The 12649-nt window shown below is 38.6% G+C and overlaps 1 protein-coding gene across 2 annotated transcripts in view; it reads left to right on the forward strand.

Moving 5' to 3' along the window:
- LOC139937296 (ras-related protein Rab-27A-like) overlaps window positions 1-12649 on the forward strand; it is a 38998-nt gene that overhangs the window by 16188 nt on the left and 10161 nt on the right. The window contains exons 1-3 of one of the 2 annotated variants that reach the window (XM_071932401.1): window positions 8877-8943; window positions 9439-9666; window positions 11420-11505. In XM_071932401.1, coding sequence (XP_071788502.1) covers window positions 9478-9666; window positions 11420-11505 — 275 coding nt within the window. In that variant the 5' untranslated portion in view covers window positions 8877-8943; window positions 9439-9477. Of the gene's footprint in view, window positions 1-8876; window positions 8944-9438; window positions 9667-11419; window positions 11506-12649 lie in introns of those variants that run through there. The other variant, XM_071932400.1, reaches the window with a different exon arrangement.

The following is a 12649-nucleotide window of genomic DNA, read 5'->3' on the forward strand; positions in this document are numbered from 1 at the left end:
TTTTCATTGTTTAACAGTTTTAACCACACCAAATCCATTATCCACTTATGGGTACATTTTACGTACACTTCTGTTGTGAACATTGTTTTCCAGAAGAACTTACCCGGGACCTGTCTATCTTTAGCATGTGATTGAACTCTAACATTTTGGAGGAATATTTGTGGGCGCGCTTAAATTACTTCAACCCATCAACTGTTCTTCTTGCGTTTCTGCACGGAGAAGATTCCTTGGAAATGTACCGTGCCATTGTGCACGTGGGCAGGAACAAAGGCAGTCATGTAAACACTAATTATTAGATTTCCCCATGTCCCTATAAACATACTAAATGTAGAGGCGCCATAAGGTCCTAGTTTTTCCCATATGGTACCGTGTATGTGTTGCTTTGGTTTCAATCACAAAAATCTGCCAATATGTATGCAGAAAATATAAATTACACCCCAGAGTGCTAGAACAAGTACTCAAAATTAATATCATCATTAGGCTTATCGGAGTTTCTGCAAGTACTTAAAAAGGCAGTGGACACTATTGGTAATTACTCAAAATACTTATCAGCATAAAACCTCAATTGGTAACAAATAATGGGGAGAGGTTGATAGTATAAAACATTTTGAGAAACGGCTCCCTCTGAAGTGATGTAGTTTTTGGAGAAAGAAGTAATTTTCCACAAATTTTATTTCGAATTTGAGGTCTCGAAACCAACCATCTAAAAGCACACAACTTCGTGAGACAAGGGTGTTTTTTTCTTTCATAGTTATCTCGCAACCACGACCAGCAACCAAGCTCAAATTTTCACAGGTTTGTTATTTTATGCATGTTGATCTTTTTATACACCAAGTGAGAAGACTTGTCTTTGACAATTACCAATAGTGTCCACCGTCTTTAAAGGTACAATGTAACTTCCAAAAACTCAAGACTAATGAAGCTGTGAATTGTATTACCAATCTTCATTTACAGTTGTTTGGGGTTTAATTTCATGGCCAAAAATTTGATCAACAAAAGATAGCAAAACCCTTTAACAACGCGAACTTACAATGCAGGCTCAGTACCTAACAAGTTGCCCGTTTATTAGTCACCATTCAGTAGGCAAGTTCTGGGAAAGAATACATAATACATTGCGATGATGTTCTAGCCGGGTGATTACCATGTAAATTTGGTGCAATTTATCAAAAAATGTGACAGAGCACAGAGCGGGAGTTGACTCCAAATGTTTTCTCCCCAAACAGGCGGCCTGTCAAAGAATGCCATTATTGGCTGTTATTGACATTCATAGCGGCAGCAGTTTGCCTCCTTGGGTTAATATTAAATTCTGTAAAAATATGTGTAGAAGTCAGAGATATCAACGACCATCTGAGGAAAGACTACCGTTACTGACTTTGACCTTTAAGTAGAGACAGATTTTTTTGTGCTTTTGGTTTGATCTTTATCAAAGAAGTAGACTAACGCAAGCTTTGTTTACAACAAAGAATGGCTTTAGTAACTTCTAGGACCTCTCTGACAGGCATATTTCTACCTCTATGGTACAACTCATGAATGGTATCTTGCTCATTCCGGCTAAGCATTCCTTTTGCACTAAGCAATATTATTTACTTTTTTTATAAAGCAACTATTTGAAAATTGGCCCTGGATCAGATCCCAAGTTTGAACTTTTGCACTTGTTTTGTTGAGCAGTGTAACATGTACATTTGATTATAATACGCCTTTCTTAATATACATCTGTTGGAGGTCATCACTGTAATCCAAAATTAGGCTACCGACAAAACGCCACCGATGCATTGATCTAGCAAGCCTGTTCCCATTTTGTATTAATTGACCAATCACAGCTGCAAAATCTATGATCACTCCATTGGTGCTGCACCTGTACACTTTGTTTTAGATTATAATGATGATGTCATAAATAACCTTTTGTCTTTGCCTTCTCCTTTTTCCCACAGATTTCCCCTTTTTTAGCCTGCCTCATTCACTAATTAATTACCTTTTTCTCCCTCTTCCCTCTCTTGATATTGGACCTGTGTTTCCATCTTCCTGTGGTCAGCCCCTTCCTTCCTCTATTCATTGTTCACCCCTTGCTTTTGTGTGTGATTTACATTGTATCTGACTCTCTCTACTCTATTCATGTAAATTTCCACATCCCTACTTACGTGGCACACTTTTGGTTAACTGTTCATGTTTGTTGTGTTGTCATTCAGCCTTCAAGAAAGACTCTGCTACATGTAGGGTCAAAATGTCAGGCCATTAACTGTTTTTTGCATTATACAATAGGTCCTTTAGGTTGGTTAGCAGTTTGCAACAGCCCCTACACAGTAATTATGTTATTCACATAAATATTAAGAAAGGTGTACTGTGCTGTACATGTAGCATCTGACAGTCACAATCTCTTATCTTGCAGGGAGTCTTTTATATTTCAATCTGTATGAATCAAACCAAGTATAGAGGGATATAAACACAGTCTGGTTCCTCTAACTGTTCAATATACAATGCATAATTTAAGTTGTGCCAAAAATAATTAATGGCTTGTCGTTTCGACCCTAGCAGACTTCTTTCTCTCTCTGCAGGGTCCAAAACGTCAGGCCATTAATTTTTGTTTTACATTCATACCATAAATTGTGAGCAATTGTACATGTATTTGTGTATTGTGCGCCCTGTTTTATTACTGTCTAGTAAAAAAGGCAGCCATCCTCATCCCCGGGTCCCGTTTGTGTATTGTCATTGCATGTGGTCAGTAGACCCTGGCGAGAATGCCTTATTGTTGAAAACGAAGTGCAAAGGTGGTCCTAGGTTCACTGTTTTGGGTTTTTGTACAGTGTGTGACCAGAAAAGTTGTATTCTCCAAAATAGTCTTTTGTGTTAAAAGAAAGGGTGGAGGTGAGGGACAAATTTATTGTTAAAACCAGTGAGCCAGGCTGGTTTTATAAAACACATGGGTCATGGACTGACCATAATGGTGTATTGTGCTACTCTAGGAAAAAAATACAAAACGGTTCAATAAGCATATTTCATTTGAATATGGACTGTTGAAAAAGCTGTCGTATTTGTAAATGGCAAGCTACATGTAACTGGCCTTGCTAGCCATTCAATAAATAGAGGTTAAGGGCAAAACCCTGATTTAGATCAAAATAATCTCTGATCTGGTAAACATTTTGAGCCACACAGTCTTGAGGAATTTTACCGCCTTGTTATTTCCTGAATTTCTTCAGTCCGAGTCAAATTTCGGAGGCAGGTAGTTGACAGTCAAAGGTAATAATAGTCAATGTTATTTTTCTTCAGTTATAGTCGTACACACAAATGTAGTCAAGTCCCGTACTGACAATATTTTTCCAAACTCAAGTATTGCTTTGAGTTTCTCATATATTTAATTAAATAATTCTCATTCAATACCAATCTTGCAAGGGATGCACAATGTGTACAAACCGATGATGTGATGACGTACATTGTGTACAAAGTACACATGGATCAATGTGGTTTGAGCACTATTTAGGATTATACAGTGTACTTGAGCATTGTAACCTGGACACACTGTCACATGCAGTTTCTACAAACAAGTGTGCCAGTAATTTTTGTTGAAGCAATTTCCCAGAGTAACAGCAATTAGGACTGAGAAATCCCCTCTTGAAACAAACCCAGGGGAAGCGCGGTGAACAGGCACAATCCCTCTGCCCATCAGAGAACAAGGCAACCACGTATTGTACACGTTCTCTGGAAATTGTTTACAAGGACACTTGAACTATAGAGAATCTCTATGCTTGAACCTAGTGCGTTCATTGAACTCCTTCTGAGTACTGTACTTGGGGGCTGTCTGTATAATTTTAGAGCTTGTTGAAATTTTGTGTGCACTTTCATAACAAATCCTCTGCTGACTTGACTTCTCACTCGTTTAATTGAAGGCTGCATCTGAATTCTCGGCTACAGCTACATTTTGCTGGTTCAGGGTATTGGTAAGGATGCCGTATAATATACTTCAGCATGCAAGATGCGAAGCGACCCAGCCAAAATCTAAGCCGCCAATTTGGACACGACCTGAAGCTTACGAAAAACCCTTATAATCTTCCAAAGTGCATGAGAAACCTACACATGACTGGTGACAGTATGCATAGACTACAATGTAGCTTCAGTTGGGAAGCTTAAACTGCTTGTGTTACTACATGAAACTACATAGTGTATGGACATGATGGACACTGTGCATGCCGTACCATATCAGACAGAGCTAGTTTCCAAAAAGAAAACCCACTAAGCAGTTCCTGGAGTATTTAAAACCATCTCCATTACCCGTTGTTTCTCAATTTTCCTTGTGATGATGAACTGCTCATGAATCCCCTGGTTAAATTTTGCATGGCCCTACAGTACACTTCAAAAGCAGGGGCCTGTGGGGCTGTGTGTGTATTGTACACAGCATGTGCACAGTTCCAACAGTTCCAACACACAGTACATGTACATAGACAACAAGGCAAATACTGGGACTACATGCATTAAGCATGGAATGATTGCAGTACCTACAATGTAGTGAAAAATGTGGTCGAACTACAAGCATGTATTACTCATGATGAGTCTTACACATAATTCATATTTTTTCAAAATTTTTGTTGAAATGCATCACTAGTTTTTAAGTGACAAAATTACAAATACAACGGGTACCTTTAAATATAAATCCACTGCATTACGTACAGCACGGAATGTATAATACATGTGTACCAGCACTTTCAATCTTATGGACAAGTTTATTAAGCCACGTGCAATTTTATCATCCCCCAAAAACTTATTATTGTTTTATCATCATGTGATTCCTGATGGTGGATTTTAAGACACATCCGTCTGCACGTGAGTACAAGGGGAGTTCCACTAAACATGGTGGATGGAATTGCGATTAGAGCCACCCATGAACAAATATCTGGACTTTACTTCAGCCGATCCTTATTGTTACATTTTAGCTGTGTTGTGTCTCAGATCAATGCACAGTGGAATATATTTTGATATTTATATCTACGGGAAATTTGTGCTGGATGGCACAATGTATTTTGCTTAGCGTACTGGGCAAAAATTGTGTCAACACTGGTCATTTGCCCATTTCCTTTATGGGCTCCGTCATACTTGTCTTGATCAAAACAGGCTAAAGGCACTGGACACTGTTGGTAATTACTCAAAATAATTGTTAGCATAAAACTTATTTTACAGCAATAGAGAGCTGTTATAATTGTAGAAACGGCTCACCGAAGTAACGTAGTTTTTGAGAAAGAATTAATTTCTCACTCAAATATTTAAATGAATTTGAGACCTCAGCTGAGGTCTAGAGTTGCATCTGAAAGCACACAACTTGTGCGACAAGGCTGTTTTTTCTTCCAGTATTCTCTCCCAACTCTGCGACGACTAATTGAGTTAAAATGTTCACAGGTTTGTTATTTTATGCATATATGTTGAGATGTACACCAAGTGAGAAGACTGGTCTTTGACAACTACCAAACGTTTGCAGTGGCTTTAAGACACTGAGGTGTTGTCACCCACATTGTTTTCATCACCATGGTCAGTGGCAGTATCAGTTGTCATCTTTGCCTGTGAAGCAGATGCAACCCCCACTCTTGACCTTTTCATCTGAGCTTGCATTTATTGTAGAACGGGATGGCTTTACCATGTGTGTATAAATTGATTAGTAATGGGAGAGCAGATAAGAGCACCAGGCCCTGCTGTTTTTGTTCTGGAAAGTGTGGGTTCGAGTCCTGGCTGTGTCCTTTCAGGGGTCGAAATTAAGTGTATTTTCATGGTAGTCAGCAGGGCTAGTAACCAGGAATTTTTAGTAGCCCTGATGAGATTTTGGTAGCCCGAAAGACACATTATGTCTCACGTCACGGCTCAAACTTTACAATACACCATAGCATAGTTCTTTGTTGTTTGTAATGATGATTTTTAAATTATTTTTCCACTAGCCCGTCGGGCTATCAAACTGGAAAAACCAGTAGTCCGGCTGTAAATCTGGTAGTCCCGGGCTAGCGGGCTAGTGGCAATTTCGACCCCTGCCTTTCATGCCTTTCAAAAGCAAGTCTTTTTACAATCTGTTATTGCTAGGTCTCTCAGATGGGACGTAAAGCCGTTGGTCCTGTGTGTTGTCATGGTTGTGTAATGAATGCATGTAAAAGAACCCAGTGCACTTAAATCAAAATGAGTTTTTAAACAACCAACTACATTAAAAGAAAGAGCTACTTCATACATGTTTTTTGTCCAGTAAACTCACGACTAGACATGATTGATAATGTATTGTGTACTTCCACCCTCAAAAGAATTGAAAGATATTCATCAAATTCTTCATCCACATAATTTATTAAGGGTACAAGTTTTACACAGTGACGAAATGCAATTGAACTATACAATAAAATACCACTAGGCTTGTCGAGTCGTGAGTTTACTAAAACTGTTGGCCTGTAGTCCAGCGTAATTTTGAGCCTTGCCATCTACATGTTATATGTAGGTCTGATCAGCCCTTTTACTTGATAAAATTTTCCTACTTTCTTTTCACAGGGCCAAGATCGTGCCTGACTCATATAGAGTCATGGTAGACTGCATCACTTTGCACTATTCAGAATGATGTGGATCACTGATCCGTACTGATTGCCATGACCATTACCGTTGGCTTGGTGTGTCAGCACGGATAATAGAGCTTCAACGTTTCGTAAATCACTTGCCAATGATCGAAGACCATTCACAAATGATGACTGCCAAGCATCAGTTGTGTTGAGTCCGACATCATATGTACATACATGTACATGTACGTAGAAGATTGATGAACATGTACACACCATTCGTTCTCATTGACCTTGCACCTTGACTACATTTGTGTATCTAGATGTCTTTGTATGTACTTGTGTGTGATTACGTGTACATGATGTGTGTTCATTTTTTTTTAAAGGACCTGACATAAAATAAAGTAGTTGTGGGTATTTTGGTTCAAACCAATGTTGAGGCCTATATGCCTCTCTTAATATTCACGCATGACTTCTTATAATTCTTACCCAAGATGAGGCTATAGGTGCACGTCTGCTACCACTTGCAGTGGTTGCGCCTATGTCCTCATTTTGGGTTAGAATCGTGACGTACTCGTGCATTATTAAGAGAGGCGTATAATTACCCAGTGAGTTCCCCTTGTATCTTTTAGTCAGAAAGCACTCAAATTGATTGAACTGAATATTTGCACACTGATTGCTGATATTGATTAGGATTATGAATTTTTTGTAGCAATTCAGACATTTTGTGTTGGATTTTGCTGTATTAGTATGCTACATACTGTTCAAGGAAAAGAGGCCATACAGTGCCATCATGATCATAAAAATATACTGCTTTGCATCTTAGGAAAACAACAGTTTTATTGTGTAAACATCTACAATTTGATATAAACAATTGAACATACACTTTGCCTTATTTATAACAGCATACAAATCATACACCTTGTACTTGTGATTTTAATTTGGTACTGTACGCGTACTTGTACACATTAAGGTACATACTTGTACACATTAAGGTACACACATGTGTATTGTGAAAATGTAAAAACGATACTGATTGATTCGCATGACCATGACAAGGCTAGTGTACAATGTATGCAAAGATTATAAGGTGTGTATCTCAGCACTGCTAGGCTCTCTAAGCCAGTCAAGGTCTGAGTAAGTGTGGGTGGAGGAACACTGATTTAAGTCGATCTGGTTGATGTCTGTAAGAACTTGCACTCTGGATTGAGAATTGATTCGCTTCCCAAACCATCTTAAGCTCTCAAGAGTAAGTCGTGTACTGTACCATGAGGCATACCCTTCACTTAAATGCCACGTTGACTCCTGAATAATAAAAAACATTGCCTCCATATTCTGATCTATTTGGTGTTGTAGGTAGGGTAGTTAGAAGGCATTAAACATCCCCTCTTGACCCAGAAAACACTTTAATGAAAAATAAGAGGGGCATTTACACATTCATCATTTACCGCGCTGTGAGCATTTGAGTTTACTGGCAGCACAGAATCCTCAGCCGTTGTCACGTACACGGTAGGCTAACCACAGTTCAGTCTACCTTTCATATGGTGACATGAAAGAAGATGTCACTTGCCAATACCTATCTGTTTGTCTCCAGATAATGCAAATTAACATCGGCAAAGCGTATCAATTTCACATCCGCTATGGATCTCATCAGCAGCCTTAAGATTTCCCAGGGATGGGATCTATCAATTCGCTCATGAGATAATCAACTGGCTTCATCACTGTGGGACCGCGCGGTGAGCCGGTGCGTTGAAAAAAGAATTGTAAACAGAGTGTGTTTACCGTGTGTGGCTATTGTATAAATAATTGATCCTGCTGCGTTTGATGATCTTGCGGATGTTGTATTGAAAGGCGTGCAGACTGTTAAGTGGATGTGATCATTAGGAGTTATCTGGACGTGTCTGTGCGATGGGGAGGTTTACACTGACTGTATGAAGTCATGACGCTTGAAAGGACTCGATGAAACATATTGGTTCCGTTTTGACTTTTTGCTAGCAGTTGGCTGGTGAATTTTGTACAGTTTTATTGCCGGGAAGGAGATGTACATATAATAATTGACTGCTTTTGGATAAATTGGATACACTATTTGTTGTTTGTACCAGCAAATTTGTGGAATTTTTTAAATTTTGATCTCGCAGAGAGGTAATGACTCTATGAAACATCTTGGTTCTGTTGTGACTTTTCGCAGTAATTGGCTGACGAATCTTGTTGAGTTTACTGTCATAAACCATTAAGAAAAGTGATCAAATTGCTGCTTTTTGATAATATTGATAACTATTGTTTTTACCAGCCAAATTGTGGAATTTGTTAAATATTGATCTTGCGGACTTATAATGACTCTTTGTTGTGACTTTTTTTTGCAGCAGTTGGCTGGTGAATTTGTACAATTTACTGTCAGAAACCATTAAGGAAACTATAACTGCTGTTTACATTGTACAAGGCACTCAAATTTGATTGATAACAATTTGTTGTTTTTACCAGCCATATTGTGGAAGTTGTTAAATCTTGATCTCGCAATCACAGCTAACTGTCAAACCATTAAGGAAAAATATTTGCTGCTTCACAATTTCTCATGACTTACTAAAATTGTAATAGCTAGTTGTTCTTTACCATCCATCGTGGAATCGTTTAAGATCTTGCTGATTACATGTACGTATACTTTATATTGCACGATTTTTAAACACCTCTACGATACATTCATTTTGGAATGAGAGTAACAGAATACTTTCCATCTAAGCAAACAGCAATATTGACTTAATACTTGAGGTGCTGCTCACTGTGCACACTGTCTGTGTAAATATCTCAGAGTGACAACGAGACAGGAAGATTAGCAGTTGAACAATCTGAGCTGTCTTGGGCATAGATGCCAGGCATCAGAGTCTTGCTCTTTCCTCTGCCATACACCCTTACGCCCATTTATTTATTCCCCACACAGCTCTCTCGTCTCAGCTGTAACAACTTAGGCGCCCCTGCCATGGGCGATTCCACGACGGCGTTACCCTCGTCGAATGCAATGGGTGGGGAATACGACTATCTCATTAAATTTCTGGCTCTTGGAGACTCTGGTGTCGGCAAGACCAGCTTCTTGTACCAGTACACCGACGGGACATTCAACTCAAAGTTCATCTCCACAGTCGGGATCGACTTCCGGGAAAAGCGAGTGGTGAGTGAAGAACAGCTGTCAAGCATGTACTTGTACTTTTTAAAGCCATTGGACCCTTTCGGTTCAGAAAAAAAAAATAAAAGTTCACAGATTTACAAATAACTTACAGGGTTTACAGAAGGCAATGGTGAAAGACTTCTCTTGAAATAGTAGTCCATGAAATGCTTTACTTTTTGAGAAAACAGCAAAACAATATAAATTCTCGTTAACGAGAATTACGGATTTATTTTTAACACATGTCATGACACGGCGAAACGCGCGGAAACAAGGGTGGGGTTTTCCGTTGTTTTCTCCCGACTCCAATGACCAATTGAGCCTAAATTTTTAACAGGTTTGTAATTTGATATATAGAAGTTGTGGTACACAAAGTGTGGGCCTTGGACAGCACTGTTTACCGAAAGGGTCCAATGGCTTTAATGTAGCCAGTTCGGCGGAGATTAAACGATTGAGTAATGAAGAAGGTTCTTATATGCTATGAAATTTAAACAGTTTGGGCTATTTAAGAGGATTTATTCTACATTTTGTGCTATTACCCCTTTCATGCACCATTTATTTTTGTGATAAATTTATTATATGGACCCATTCATTATTTACTTTTTTGTAAGCAAATGGTGACCCCCCAAAAACGGTCACATGAGCAACATGAGCAAGCTCTTTAAAAAAAAAAAAAAAAAAAAAATGGAATTTTAAGTTGGTGCTAGCGGCCGGTTGGCTCATGAAAGAGCTAAAGTTGTTTAGTATGGAAATGTATACTATGAAAGATTCAATATTTGACATATTCACACTCATAGAGGACTGGAAACTGACACTCTTGACAGCAGTTCATACGAGTTAAGTGATTTTAGTGTCCGGCCTGTAGACTCAAGACTGGACAAGTCAATCTGCCTTGTGCTTGACAATTGAATAAAAATACCTCACTGTGAAATAAATTGAATTAAACACAAACCTGAAGGTTCAAATTTGTCGACTTTGAGTCTGATAAAAATCAATTTTGATTATACCTAAACATTTTTGACAAAATAAGATTGGCCCTGAGTCTTCTTTTCAATATAGTGTCATTCAAATAAAAGCAGTTGAGTAAAAATCTTTGATTATATGGATTCTGGTCTTGTAAAAAGAAAATTCTGATCCAGTAAAAATGCTGAGAGCTACGTACATCAAGTCAGGCTGGAGTGATAAGGATTTTTCTCTCAGCTCATGCCATACATGTCTAGAGGGTATGACTGGGTAGGGGGTTAGATGGGCACCATGTACAACTTTAAAGGAACACGTTGCCTTGGATTGGTCGAGTTGGTCTTTGAAAAGCGTTTGTAACCGTTTGTTATAAAATGCATATGAGTAGAAATATGTTGTAAAAGTAGAATACAATGATCCACACAAACATGCCTCGAAATTGCAGGGTGTTCCTTTTACGTCGTCGACATGGCTGACCGTGTTAGTTCGCAAAGTAAAAGGAAAACCACGCACTATTTCAGGGCAAATTTGTGTGGATCATTGTATTCTACTTTTACAACATCTTTCTAACCATGCATTTTATAACAAAGGATTACACATGCTTCTTATAGACCAACTGAACTCGTCAGATCTAAGGTAAAGTGTTCCTTTAAAAGATGTGTAAACCTTGGTTTATATAATTAATTATGCATCAATTTTAAAAGAAAATTTTGATAAGTACTGTTAGGGGGAGGGAGGGACTCTCAAAAATAGTACTAGCTGTAATTCTATATTTTGGTTGCAATTTTTATTTCTGTAGATGCACAGACCCAAAGGTGTGGCAGACAACATGAGCAGGGGGCAGAGGGTTCACCTGCAGTTGTGGGACACCGCCGGTCAAGAAAGGTATTATTTATACACCTGGATGATTGAGAGGAAATTAAGCTACTAGTAGACTATCAATACTAATGTTGCAATCTGGCTGTGCAAAGTCACCCTACTCAGCAGTCCTCAAGGATATTTATCTTCAAGCTTCATGTATGAATGCAAAATGCATGGTTTTTTGAACTATGCAGTTCCTCCTGCGGCATTTCAGGTGTTCAACTGCGATCTTTAAAGCCACTGCGGCATTTCAGGTGTTCAACTGTGATCTTTAAAGCCACTGGACACCAAAAGACCAACTGTCTCAGTTGGTGTATCCCAACAATAACATGCATAAAATATTTTTCTTTTGAAAATTTTGACTCATTTGGTCATTGAAGTTGCAAGAAAATAATGAAAGAAAGACCGCCTTTGTTGTTCAAATTTGTGTGAGAAATAATCTTTCTCAAAAAATAAAATACTTCAGATAGAGGGAGTTGTTTCCCACAATGTGTTATATCAACAGCTCTCCCTTGCTCATAGCCAAGCAAGTTTTTATGCTAACAATTATTTTGAGTACATAATTACCAATAGTGTCTAGTGCCTTTAAGCATTGAATTATTCCGAGCGTTAGTTAGTGTCCTTTACACTACTTCACTTCCCTGCCGGTTTGGCATGTTTGATTGGTAACTGACGTTGATTAAGCTTGAGTCATCATACATGTAGCCTCGTCTCAAGGTGCCCTGTTGTGAATCTTTGATTAAGTCGCTGACTCACAAGGTTCTCAACTGTTGAATCTTAAGGACTGGCAGACTGATAGGAAGACTAGAGATGAGGACAATACTGATGGTTCCACTCTAACCATACAAGATCGATTCTGCAGACACATGGTGACCTACATAGACTGGCCCCCTGTCATTATCAGCAAGGATAAAGACAAGTGCTTACTTTTCAGAACCAGTGATTTCATTGGATACTACGAACAATGATGTCATTGGACAGACTTGCAGTGACGTAAGCTTTACATCTGTGTTTTGATTTGTTCAAGGAGGTTTTAGCTGACCAATCAAAACACAGATATGGAAAGCTCACTTTTGGTCGTCTGCATGTAGAGGCCACATCTGTATTTATTATACAGTATGTACGTAAACATGCACTTGCATGTACATGTAATGTTGGTAGTGAGTTT

The sequence above is a fragment of the Asterias amurensis genome, chromosome 5, assembly GCF_032118995.1.
Source record: "Asterias amurensis chromosome 5, ASM3211899v1".
NCBI classification, from domain to species: Eukaryota; Metazoa; Echinodermata; class Asteroidea; order Forcipulatida; family Asteriidae; genus Asterias; species Asterias amurensis.